Below are 12,826 nucleotides of genomic sequence, written 5' to 3'. Positions count from 1 at the left end.
TGTCTCTGCCCTGCCCTGGGCTTTGGGCCCTCTGGTCCCTATGTCTTAATCTTGCCTTTCTTGGGCTCTATGAGATCGCCCCTCTGGGCATGCTAGATGCACACCTGCAGGTGCTTTGGGATTGCCACACTGCCCTAGGTGCTCTGGCACCTCCACGCCACCCCTCACAGTCCCCCACAAACCACCAGGTCTTCTCTCAGTATCTAGTCCTCCCTGGTCCCTCCCCAGGCATCAGACCAAACTGAAACCAAACAAAACGTAAGCCCAACTGGCTGTAACAAAACTCCTACCCAACCCTGACTCTTCGTCAGTTGCTAGCCCTCAGCTTCCTTAGCCCACTCATAATTTGCCTCTCCATCACAGGCACCTCTGGAGAGCTCTTCCATGTTCATCCTCCATAGTCAGACTGTCTGCCCTGCCTCTGGTCCTGCATTATCTCTCTCCTAGGGCTCTGACCTTTCCGGTCATGTGACTCCCTTGGGTTGCTTGCAGGTGCCTGCTAATTAATCTGGTTGGCTCGTCTGTATAGTAGCCCAGTCCTAGCTGCACCCTGCCCGTGCTACAGGGCCCACTCTGGGCTACTGCTGGCTTAAACTGGCAGAGCACGCCAGGCTGTCTGTCATTCTTCACCTTAATAACATGTATAGACTCACCCATAAAGGCTTAACTGGGGAGGCAAGAGGTGGTATTGAGAATTGCATGTTTAGGTGGCATAGTTCCCAGACTCAGGCATCTGAGTGAGGGGCACTGCAGAAGTACATAGGCAGCTAAGCAGAAGCAATTCAGAACTGCTGCCCTGAGATAAGAGGGAATTTTTCAAGGATGGTGACTTCTGCTGCTTCCAGTGCAGTGATGCTGTAATCACTGAGATCCCTGCATAGTCCTAACTGAAGCACAGGGCAGTGACATGGGATGGGCTGTCTATTTGTGCATGCGGAGCGAGCACATGTGTAGCCAGGAAAGTGGGTATTGTTCCATTTGCCATCCCGTGCCTGGACCTGCACACCTGGGCATAAACTGTGCAGTTGTGCTCTCACATTTGTAAATCCATGCATTTATACCTCTGTGTGCATCTGCCAGCAAACATATGCCTGCATCTATGTCTTTTTGCTTGTGTTCCCAGTCCCAGCATGTGCTTTCTCCCCTACAGAGCAGCGTGGTGCAGAAGGCCCTGGGCTGCCTCACTCAGGCTCTTCCCAACATTACCAGCACCTACACAAAAGCACTGCTAGCCTATGCCTTCACTTTGGCTCAGGACACCCAGCACATGAAGCAGTTGTTTCAGGAACTAGACCAGAAGGCCATCAAAGCAGGTAAAGGGCCCATCCAGTACCAGCACATGGAGCTCAGTTTCTCCCCACCCCACAGCCTTGGGGGTGACCGGTGACTGCCCCCACAAGACTTAGCCAGTTGAGAACTGAGCTCTGTAACTATCTGACCTTTCTTAATACAACCCTGTCACCTGCTAGACCAGGCAGGAACTGAGTAAGGGATGAGCTACTGAGAACTAGGAGGCTATTCCCAAGTGGCCTCTCTCAGTGTGGACTGAGAGGTATTTTACCTGATTGTGCAGGTAGTCCCCACATACTTACTAAACAATGTGTAACCAAAGGAAAGTTTCACCTCACCCTTTGGAGCGCAAGTTTCCTACCTACGAATGCAGGTCTTTAAGGTGAGATGCAATAGGCAGAGTTCTTGCATGGCCATCTATGTAGCCAGGAGAGATTTACCCAGTGGCTTTGAGCAGTCCCCGGGCACTGGGTGCCTTGCTTGTGTCCCAAGCCTGAGAACATCTGCTTTGACAGTGCTTTGACTAATTCTCTCCTCCCCTAGGAGGGCAGATCCACTGGAGCCAGGCCCCCTCCAAGCCACCCAGCACCAGCACCTGGTCCCAACCCCAGTCAGTGGATGTGGAGTTGACAGCCTACATGCTCCTTGCCCTGCTTTCCAAGCCAGTGACCAGGGCTGACATTGCCACAGCCTCTGGCATTGTGGCCTGGCTCACCAAGCAGCAGAATGCCTATGGGGGCTTTGCCTCCACGCAGGTAACCAGAGTGGGATGCTGGGGAGAGGAATGGGCTGGGGCCCCACTGGAGAAGGTACCTCGATGACGGGAGCATGTGCAAATTAGTGTTACCCCTGGCTGGGCACTGGGCATAGGGCCTGGGAGTGTGAATCTCAGAGCTAATTCCTGGAGTGTGGAGCCAGCAGGAGTGTGAATGCTGCTGTTTGTGCACTGAGTCCAAGGATGTTGTTCCTGGCTTGAAAGAGCGTCCGCAGTGAGGTGACTGGTTCTTCCCCTTCAGGACACAGTGGTTGCCCTTCAGGCGTTGGCCAAATATGCTGCTCTGACATACAGCAAGGAGGCAGACTTGGAGGTGATGGTGACATCCCAGGGCAGCTTTGAGAGGAAGTTCCATATCACCCACAAGAACCGGCTGCTGCTGCAGCAGGAAACACTGACAGAAGTCCCTGGGAAGTACTCACTCCAGGCCAAGGGCAGAGGCTGTGTCTTTGCCCAGGTAGGTCCTCACTCCCAGGGGGATGGGGGAAGTTAGACACTGGCTGTGCTTCTCATGCAGGGCTGGACTAGAGGCCAGTTTTCATGACCCAAGAGTGCCACTGCATTTGCTTGCTCAGTTGATGCATCCAGCAGTGGAGGTTGACTGACTGCCGCTGTCCTTCATGTTCACTTCCTCTGCTGTTTCTCATCATAGCACTGAATGTGGGAACATCCTGGCTCAGGCTGCTCCTGTTAGAGGCTTCTACAGAGCTTACTGGAAGTGGCTCTGTGGCTTTTGTATCAAGTTATATAGGAAGCCAGACTAAATGATTACAATGGCCTCTCTTGGCCCTAAAACCTATGAATCTGGGAAAAAACTTCAACTCCAAATAGTAATACATCTGGAAGATGATTTGGGTCACTCTCTGCCTTGCAGATGGTACTGAGGTACCATAAGCCTCCCCCACAGGCCTCTGTAACCTTCGCTTTGCACATCACCACAGAGCTGGTCAACTGCAACAGCAGAGATGTGTCCATCCTCACTCTTCATGTTAGTGTCAGGTAAGGCCAAGAAAGCCTCCACCTCCACACAGCCCGTGTGCATCTGACCTGGGATGTGGCTACCCTTGGGAAGTGGGAGGGGGACATATTTGGGGAGTCAGGGTGGGCTCAGTGGCTGTGAGGGAGGTGTTGGGTTGTTTGGATGGGCACAGCTGGAGGGCAGATTTGGCAGCTGTGGGGAAATGGAAAGAAGGGAACCAGGGCCCTTGGGGCAGTTGTGCTTCTGGTTGTGCCTCTGCCTCTGGAGGATGGAAGAGTGGAGGTAGTGCTGTCCCATTTAATATCCTCCTAGGGAGAGGGAGAGGACAAGGATGGATAGAAGGGGAATAACTGTGGGAGATGCCCCCTAGGGCTGGTCAGAGCAAGGAAACCATCTTAGACACTATTCCAAGCCAAGGTCCCAGGTTTCTTCTGGGATGGTCCTGGCCCTGGCCCCAGAGCTGTCATGCAGAGGCAGTAGAGCTGTGGGAGAAACTGGGGCCAGAGGAGGATCAATAGCTTCAGCTACCCCTTGCTTATATAGCTTCTGATGGTTTGCATCTTCTCTCCCATTCTTCCCCCACCCTCCAGCTACATTGGGAGGAGAGTTGTTTCCAACATGGTGATTGTGGAAGTCTCCCTGCTGTCTGGATTCATCCTGGCTTCAAGCTCTAGCACATCTGTAAGGAATTGGAGGCCAGAATGGCTTCCAATCAGTCAGTACAAGCGGGCCCCATTCTTACCCCGAGGAGAGGCAGCAGGTTGCAAAGAGCAGTTCCTCAGCTCCAACTAACTGAGCAATTGCATCATGCCCCATACATTTAAACCCAAAGTTGGCTATAGACCCCATCCCACTCTACCTTTACTGTGTGCCTTGAGGCCTGTGATTCCCGTGGGAGGACTTCAGACTAGTGACCCGAGCAAACCCCCAAAAGCCACCAAAAGCATATCCCTCTCATTGGTCCCAGGCACTGAGTGACCCTATGAAGACATCAGCTCTACAGGGAGTGGGAGCTCTCATCTGCTCCCATCAAAGAAGGAAGGCTGTTCATTCCTGGGGAGTCATGGCTGTAGGACTTCTCCCACTTGCCCTTTAGAGACCCAGCTCACCCTTCTCCTGTTCTCTCCATTCCCAGCTGCAGCAGAACCCCCTTGTGAGGAGAATGGAGATGAGCCGAAGTTCTGTCTCCATCTACGTGGACCAGGTGTGTATGCTGAGGGATGAGTGAGGGGCACTGGCAAAGCTGTGTGAGGAGCTCATAGCTGGGATAGCAGTCTTGTTAAACTCCTTCCTTGGCTCTGGCAGACTGAGCATAGTCAGTCACTTGTGCCAAGATTCGGGGAGTTCTAAAAGTAGTTTCCTATCTCCCCCACCTCCCAACAGCTGAGCAATACCTCCCAGACGTATGCCCTAAAATTGGAGCGGGAGATCAAGGTGACCAACTTGAAGCCACGCCACATCAAGGTCTATGACTATTACCAGCCAGGTGGGTTGTGGAGCTGCTGGGGGCCTCTGGGCTGGGTGTGGGGGCCTGGGCTCTGTGTGTGTGACTGATCTCTTCTCTCCTGTTTCAGAGGAGCAAGCCCTGGCTGAATACAGGGCTGTCTGCAGCTGAGGTAGGCTCAAGCTTCATGGAGCTGCCCTCCTGTTTTCCTCCCTGCCATTGTGCACTTCTCTTCACACCATCCCTGCCAGGGTGGACACAACAGCCCCCTCCTGCTCTGGAAAGACCCTAACCCTGGTGTCTCTGCTCCATCTACTGCCCTGTCAGGTTGAAGCACCTGCTTCCTGGCTCTCTCCCCTCCATCTCCCTTCCTCCTTCCCTGGGCTTTGCAGCAGTCTCCCCACTTGAAAGAATTGTGTCCATGCTGGAAGAAGCAGCACATTTTGGCTCCCCAACCTCCCAGGAAAGGGGAGGGGTCATAACAGACCTTGCAAAAAAAAGAACTAGACTCTTGCAGTGTGCTCTTGACAAGGCTGTGCATTGAGCTGTTTGGAGACTTCATTTAGTGCAGAATGTGGTTGTCCCTGAGTTATGTGTCATGAAGCTTGCATTTGACTTTGATATTCCACTCCCTGGCTTAAGAGCTGAGCTTCCACTCTGGGTTCATTATCCTGGAAGGCTTGGGACCTGGCTCCCCACCTCTCTGGCTCAGTCTGCTGCAGCTAAGACCAACATTGTGGTGGAATTTCCCTCTCCACAAGCAAAGGGTTTCATAGAGAGCCCTCCATCACTCTGATGAAACTGAGCTGATCTTCCAGGTGCGCTGCATAGCCCATGCCTGTCTTTTCTCACTGGCACGTGGGGACGCTGGGGGACTGGAAGTGCAGATTGGTAAGGATTTGGGTGGCTCTCATTTCTCTCCTTCAGCTTGCTTTGCTGTGACTTCTCTCCAATTCCCAGTCTCTCTCACTATTCCTTTTAATGCTGCTCCACTTTATTTCCTCTCACAGTCTTCCCAAGAGTCTCCCGGGCAGTCTCTCATTCTCCTCTGTTTCAGCACACAGGGATGACATAGGACGGAAATCGTTCCTCCCCTCCATCAGCAGGGCCAGCCCTGGCTCATCAGGATTCCTGCATTGTAGCTGCTGGGGCGAGGGGAGTGTGAAGCCTTGACAGTTGCCCTTGCGAGGGACTGGGGTCTCAGCTCTGGACAAAGCATGGATCACTCTGGGGTTCCTCTGGGATTTTAGGCCTAGGCCCACATTGCATGAATGGCCCATGCCCTGTAGCCCTCTCCTGGTGAAGTAATTTTTGGGGTATTTGGTTGTTTTTGATCATTGTAATCTGGGAATTTTCCTGAGTGTGAAAAGAATGAAAATAAAATGTCAATCATGGACCAAGGCACTGTAGTATTTGATCGGGCTCCATCATAACAGAGGGGGAAAGGCTCAGGGGATACTGCAGCTTATCCTATTAGTGTGTCCCCTCTCTTTACCTTCCTCAACCCTGATTTCCATGTCTCTAGCTGCCTGTGTGGTGTCAGCAGGAGTTAGGTGTAGATGAATAGTCCCCTAATTCTATCATTGCCAGATCCACAGACCAGCACTGGAGCAAATCCTCCACAGCACCATCTACCTGCAACAGGCTGTCCAGGTAGATCTCCCCACTGAGCTGATTCTGTACTCCTGCAGCCATGCCATGAAAAATGTTCCCTGTGATATCTCCTCTGGTCTGTTTCAGCATAGAATTGAAAGTGCAGGAAAGCTGGAGCACTTCAGGGGATAGGAAGTGTCCAAGAAAAGAGCAGCTAGTTCCCAGTGCTCCCCTATTTCCTGAGCACTTGTGTCTTCCACATGAAAAAACCACACCCCTTGTCTCTGAGCAGATCCATGCCTCTCTCCTTCCCACTTCCTTCTCTCTCCCCTCTGAGGTCTATCTCATTAACAGTATTACTATATTATTTCTCAACCCTATATTTCAGGCAGAGATCTGTTTACTTACATTAGAAACTAGAAAAGCTTTATTTCCACATGGAGGACTGCTACTGAGTTGCTAGTAGAGTCTAACCAACTGGAGGTCCACATACTTTTGGTTGCCTACAAGCTGATGAGTAGGTAGAAGAGGGTTCTACAATATCCTTTTGATGTCTCTCATTGTATCAGTTACATTTCAGCAACAACCTTCCTAAACTCCTCCCCTAGGACACAAATAGGGCTACAGGGATCAAACCTACAGACAAATCACAGGTCACCTGCAGGATCTTTCAGCAAGCAGCAGCACTTGGGCACTGTATAGATGAATTGAGACAGAATTGTGGAGATATCCGCAGTGTAATCCTCCATTCTGACCATTAAGCCCTTTGGCTGATGCTTTCCAACTGATAGGAGTGAAGCATACAAATAAGCTGGAGGGAATGCACAGTGACAGGCTGGGGCATCCCCAAAGTCACAGTGCTCCCCTGTCTCCAGCACCAATGGGCATGGGGTAGAAATGTGGCTTGTTCCCATACGTGATGGAATGGATTGGACACAGTGCTTGGAAATTATTAGCTTACAGGAAGACAAATGCCATCTGGTTAAGTGTTTGTCTTCACTTTGGCCAGTTTTCTTTGCTGCTGTAATGGCTCCCTTATCTGTGGCCTGGTTGGCTTGGCTGCTAAGTAAAGCCCCATGAAGACATAGAGCAAGATCTTACTCCACCTATTAGGTGCCTAGGTCTATGCTAGGCACCTAAATGTAGTTCTAGTCAACTCTGAGAACACTCTCAAAATCCCTTTATCACACCAACATTTCTAATATAACATTATTTTGGCCATAAAACTAAGTTAAAAACAAAACAAACAAAAAAACCAATGAGGAGGACCCACCCCACCACCTTTTGCATTAACTGCTTTCAGGGACTCAAGCAGGGCGAAATAGAGTTGTACTTGGGCATCTAAATTCTCTCATACATCTAATAGGTGGAGTCATATTTGGCCCACAGTCTCTGCCTCCAAAAGTCAGACCTTACTCCACCTCTTAGGAATCTAAGTATATCTAGGAACCTAAATGTTTCACCCTGTTCAAGTCTCTGAAAAAAAGCTAACATGCCTATTTTTGTAACAGGCCCTCACAACAAGCAGCACAGAGGAAGAAGATCCACTCATCTTTTGTGTCAGTTGTTTTTCAGGGTCTTGAACAGGATGAAACAGAATCATATTTAAATGCTTAAGTCCACTTAGGCCTCCTAATAAATGGAACAGGTGTTGACTCTTAATCTCTTCTTCTTGATTCAGAGGAGGGATTTGAACCAAAGTCTGCATTTCCCAAGAGAGTGCCCCAAACACTGGGCCACAGGGCACTCTGGGCAGGGCTCTCTCCATCCTGCCATGAAGGTGTTCCCTCCCTACATAGTTAAGTATTCAGTGGCACTGGGAAAGAGAAGGAGAGAGAAAGATACTCATTCTACAGCTCTGTGCCAACAATTTGGGAAAAAAACCCCCTGGTTTTGAAATGAACACTTCATTTTTCAGTAGTGCCACCAAACTGAAATATCAGCTGTTCATGCAGCTGTAGCATCTGGAGAAAGTAGCTCTCTGGATCTGGGAGAGCAGTGAAACTGAAAATTTGCAAATAGGGGCACCTCATTTGAGGTCTGAGGTTTGACTCAGGTTAGAATAGCCACAGCTCAGTCCTTTATATGAGTTACTCTTCCAACTTGCATTGCTGCTCCTCTACAAGTGGGTGGCGAGTGAGAGCACACAGCTTGGGCAGCTAGTCCCTGGAAGGAGCCGCAAGGACTGTACAGAATTACAGGGCCATGTCTCAGGAAAAAGCCTTAGCACGTTTTATCCCTCATGCTTCAGAGGAACTTGAAGCAAGATCATGGAGTTATAGGGTCCTGGGATGAAAGGCTTTCTCTTTGGACAAATGTGATGTCTATTTACAGCTTAACAGCCAGCTTTATTATGCATCAGCACATAAGTCTCCAGGGCCAGCCAGGAGCTGCTTGAGTGGCTGTAGAGAGGTCTGCCATGCTTCCTCCCTTGAAGGCCTCTGTCCCATTCCCCAAGTGTATGGCCCTCACTCCTGGAAGTGAGAGATTCCTTTCCCACAACATCAAGGCAGGCTGCTGTGCCTGCCTTTGAGGGGACACCTGAACCGTGATCTCTGATAGCAGAGCACGGGGAGACAGGTGTTTATCGCACCATGCCTCCAATCTAAGTGGGAGTGTTGATCCCCTGGGGGCAGGAGTTCTCTGAAAAGGAGCTAACCAGTTACCGTGTTGTCTGCTGTCCGTGCTGCAGCAAAAAAACATTGTTAAACAAATGGAGGTGAAACTGGAAGGGATCTACGTTTATCTGGACCAAGGTAAATAGAACTGAGCTACCTTGGTCAGGAATAGCAGGGGGAGGAGGTTGCAGGACCTGAGTGGGAAGCACTGTCTGGCTGTGCCATTACTTTGCCTGGCATTTGCCAGCCCTCACAGTTACTCATTCTCTAAAATCCTGTCCCTCCAATGGCCTGCGAACATAGCAGGTGTGTCTCATTTTTTCCCTTCCCTGCCTGTCCCTACCTTGCTGACCCTCCCTCCTGTCTCCACAAGCTGAGTGACAGATCACAGACTTTCTTCCTGTAGCTGGAGCAGAATATCGAAGTGCCTGGCCTGAAGTCAGGTCACATCAAGGTCTATGACTACTACCATTAGGTTTGGAGCCAGTGGTTTCTTCAGGCCAGGAGCAGGGGCTCTCTGGCCTCAATGCTGTGTCTGCAGAGGGCTGAGGCTGGACTCTCTCCTCTGTGTGTAACTCTGTCTTTCTCTTTTCTCCTTGCAGAGGAGTGGGCCCTGGCTGATTACAGCACTGTCTGCAGCTGAGACACAGCCAGCAAGTTGGGAACTGACAGGATGGGATGGCACAGGGGAGAGCTGGTGTCTGTCTGGAGCATGGGGAGAGTCCATGGTGGGGCTCCAAGAGGGAGTGGGGAAGCTGGTTGGTAGCAGGGCCTTAATGCCAGTAGAGAGGAAATCATTGCAGATTTCCAGGTAGGAAAGCCAGGCCAGGGGCCTCTGGGGATAGAGAGGAAGTTCTGAGGCAGCAGGACCTCTCAGATGGAAAGGAAGAGAACCCTTGCAGCAGGAAGGATGGGTTAGGCAGCTGGGACAGGGCCATCTCTCTTGTCTGGAGGGAGAAGGGTAGATTCAGCCAGGGACGAGGCACTGACCTGTTTGTCCCTGGCCCATAGTGGTTTCTGTAACCACAGAAATAATGGTCAGCATTGGATTGGCCTGTGCAAGTGACCTCTGGAGAGACAAAAAGGAAGCATTTTGCCCTTCACTGAGCCCCAGAGTCAATACCGGGAGAGAGCACTCAGCAGGAACCCCAGGAGTAGCCCCTGCTGGTCAATGCAGGATCCACGCCACAGCCCTATGAAGCAAAGGGAGTGGATAGGGACCTTCCTTCTGGCTTGGCCTGCTCTCCACAGGATGGGAAGGGGCCTCCTAGGCCACTAAGTCCAGTCCCCAGGGCTCATAGGCATACTTTTATCCAAAGAATCCCCCACAATCACAGTCACCACTTCAAACCCTCACACATAACCAGGCACAAAACCATGAACATTAAAGAAACTGCACTGGGCAAAAAAGGGGTGATGACAGCACTGCCAGTGCCCTGCCTCTGTAACAACAGGGAAGTAGTTAGTAAATACATTCCCAGAGGATCCCAGGACAAGTACCATGCCCCACACTACAGGAGTAGGCAGCACCCCCACAGTTTGTGCTAATTTGACTGAGGGGGGACAAAAATCTCTCCTGATCCCAGATTTTGTGATGGGTGTGAATCCCAGACCTGCCAGCTTGTTTTCCAATTGCTCTAGTAGGAAACAGACTCTCTAAGGAGCTGGGAGGTGGCTGCTGCCCCTGTGTCTCCTGGCAATCTCTGTCCCATTTGTTTCAGTGCATGGGGCAGACACTGGACAGAAGGCCAGGCCCCAAGAAGCTCAGGTTGGGAGGACTGGGGTGATGCCTCCCACCCTCGTTGTGGTTTCTGGTAGATAATAGGGATTTATTTTTTTTCTTTTCTTGGAGGGGCTGTGCTTTTGGCTTCAGATCATTTTGCACTAGGAATTCTCCCAAGGAAATAAAAGCAAAGCTCACATGCGTGACCTCTGACACTGTTCTTCCAGTTGCTGATGATGATACATGCACTCAGCCCATTTGTGAAACTCCTCCTGGGCTGCTGACCAGCATGTGTGAGGCCCCTGGTCTTTCTCTACTGCTCTCTGCTCCACAGCCCTGCTCAGCATTTCCATCCTCAGAAGCCTGCTGCTGCACCTGAAGACACTCTCCTTGCCTGCAAAAACTTTCCCTTAGGCATGCCCTAGAGCTGTGCACCACAGCCTGTCCTTCTCAGCTAGCCAGGTTCTAATCCCTCACCCAAGGCCACTGGGGGTGCTGACAGATGTGTAGCTCTCTGCTGTAACTCCTGGTGCTTCAGAGGAAGTGCCATGAGTTACAGAGTGTCCCCGCTGCCCTCCCAACTCAACAGACATACGCTGTTGGGTCCGGGGAGTTGTGGGAATCAATCTCCAGTTTGGAGTGGCTGTGTGCCTGTAGCCATTTTCTCTTAGCTCTCCCTTTCCCTTCTCCCAGCTCCAGTACACTTCAGAATGGGAGGAGGAGAAGGGAGGGGAGATAGCTCAGTCTGGGGTTTGCCCAGCCTGTGCTGGAGGGTGGGGCAGGTGGATTGAAGCCCTCACACATCCAATCCACACATCTCACCCTTCAGTGCAGGCTGGGCAAACCCACATGGAACTCCCTCCCCTCCTTTCTCCCCCTCCCATTCTGAAGATAGCACCAAGGGTGGGGCTGGGTTGTATCAGCTCAGCACTGCTCCTTGCACATGCTGACGGATGTTAATGGAAGTGCTTCACTTTGAAGTGCCTTCATCTGAACACTCATGTAACGAGGGCTCAGATTGTCATGTGATTGGGTACTTTTGAAAGCACTCTACAGCTATGCCCTTACAGAACTGCACAGCTGTAGAGTGCTTTAAGTGGCTAATCATGCTACAAATGTAACTTCTGTCTGTGCCCTGGGTAAAGTCAGGGCAGGTCTATGGCACAGTCACTGGGCAGAGCACTTGGAGGTGGCGGGTGTTATACTTCCCATGGGTTGTCTTGGAGTCCCCTGTCTCTGCATGATTCATCTCCATGGCTGAATGAGACTAAATGAGACTATAAGACTGTCCTGTGACTGGGACCAAGCCAGGGGACTGGGCCCAAGATGAGTAACTCACTTGCTTCTTTGAAACAGATATTCAGCCAGCAGCTTTCAGCCATCACAAAGGCACTGGCCTCAGTCATGCCTTTAGCATTTAGCTCATGAGCACTCATGCCCATTTCCACTGAGTGTCCTTCCTGCTTACTGAGCATGTCAACATGAGACATTTACTGTGCAGTTGACTAATTAACTGTGCAGTAAACATCTCAGTGTCTATATGTGTGCCCCCTATTAGGGTGCACAAAACTAATAAATAATAAAATTCTGCAGCAAATACAAGTACTATCCTGCTGCAGAGTTTTTTCATATGCAGCAGTGCACATGTAGATGTTGCCCCAGCTGGCTGGGACATTGGGTGCTTCAGTGTGGGGCTAGCAGGCAGGATTCTCATATCCCAGCTAGCCACTCTGCAGCACATGGAGCCTGGTTGGAGCAGCCCTGGCCTGGCAGGCTGACCCCCTGGGTCCCCTGCCAACCCAGCTGCTCCAACTGGGGTCTATGTGCTGTGCACGAATAAACTTCAGAGCAATATGCTCCAGAGTTTTTTGCTCCCAGGCACATGTTCAAACAGTGGGCACATTATTTGCACATATAGATGTGCCTGCTCTTGGCTCTTGCAGGTTGAGTGCCCATTCTGGGGCCCAAGTCACATACTCCCATACTTGCACAGAACAAAATGGAGGTGGGGGGGGCACCCCAGAAGTTCTTACATCTGTTCTCTTCTTCTCTTCCACCACACACACACACACACACTGGATAGAATAATCTCACTGAGGAATTCCAGTCCCCTGAATCCACTTGATTTTAATCAGGTGCCAGACACACCCTAAGTCTCCATGTTACTGGCTGATTCATAGGAAATTTCAGATCATCTGCTTGTTTTGCCCTCGAACTCTGCCAGGAGAGCTGAAGCTGGTATAGTAGTGATGTCCAAATGGCTGCTGGGGAGCTGTGGGTTAGCAGCTGCATCCTGTGAAGATAAGGCAGAGGACAAAAGAAGTGTCCCAGGGGTGGGGCGTGGGAATTATGAGATGCACAAAGCTCTGAGGAAATATCAATAGAACAACCTCATGGGGAGGAG

General features: G+C 50.9%; 2 protein-coding genes across 5 annotated transcripts in view; one reads left to right on the top strand and one right to left on the bottom strand.

Moving 5' to 3' along the window:
• The window catches only part of LOC102558104 (alpha-2-macroglobulin-like protein 1), a 49,636-nt gene extending 43,747 nt beyond the window's left edge, over positions 1-5,889 (top strand). Inside the window, exons 28-35 of the mRNA XM_059726226.1 lie at positions 1,151-1,313; positions 1,834-2,045; positions 2,307-2,522; positions 2,940-3,064; positions 3,635-3,725; positions 4,180-4,248; positions 4,428-4,530; positions 4,619-5,889. Of these exons, the coding sequence (XP_059582209.1) occupies positions 1,151-1,313; positions 1,834-2,045; positions 2,307-2,522; positions 2,940-3,064; positions 3,635-3,725; positions 4,180-4,248; positions 4,428-4,530; positions 4,619-4,659 (1,020 nt within the window). The 3' untranslated portion in view covers positions 4,660-5,889. The remainder of the gene's footprint in view (positions 1-1,150; positions 1,314-1,833; positions 2,046-2,306; positions 2,523-2,939; positions 3,065-3,634; positions 3,726-4,179; positions 4,249-4,427; positions 4,531-4,618) is intronic.
• Positions 1-12,826, bottom strand: part of LOC102557654 (alpha-2-macroglobulin-like protein 1) — a 60,591-nt gene that overhangs the window by 11,587 nt on the left and 36,178 nt on the right. For 2 of the 4 annotated variants that reach the window (XM_006270602.4, XM_019482283.2), the window contains one exon: positions 12,530-12,715. The exons of 1 other annotated variant lie outside the window; for it this stretch is intronic. The gene's annotated coding sequence lies outside the window, so the exon portion shown is untranslated. Of the gene's footprint in view, positions 1-5,761; positions 5,845-12,529; positions 12,716-12,826 lie in introns of those variants that run through there. One more of the 4 variants, XM_014600748.3, reaches the window with a different exon arrangement.

This window comes from Alligator mississippiensis, chromosome 4 (genome assembly GCF_030867095.1).
Source record: "Alligator mississippiensis isolate rAllMis1 chromosome 4, rAllMis1, whole genome shotgun sequence".
In the NCBI taxonomy this organism is placed as follows: Eukaryota; Metazoa; Chordata; order Crocodylia; family Alligatoridae; genus Alligator; species Alligator mississippiensis.
This window is presented reverse-complemented; position numbering and strand designations above follow the sequence as displayed.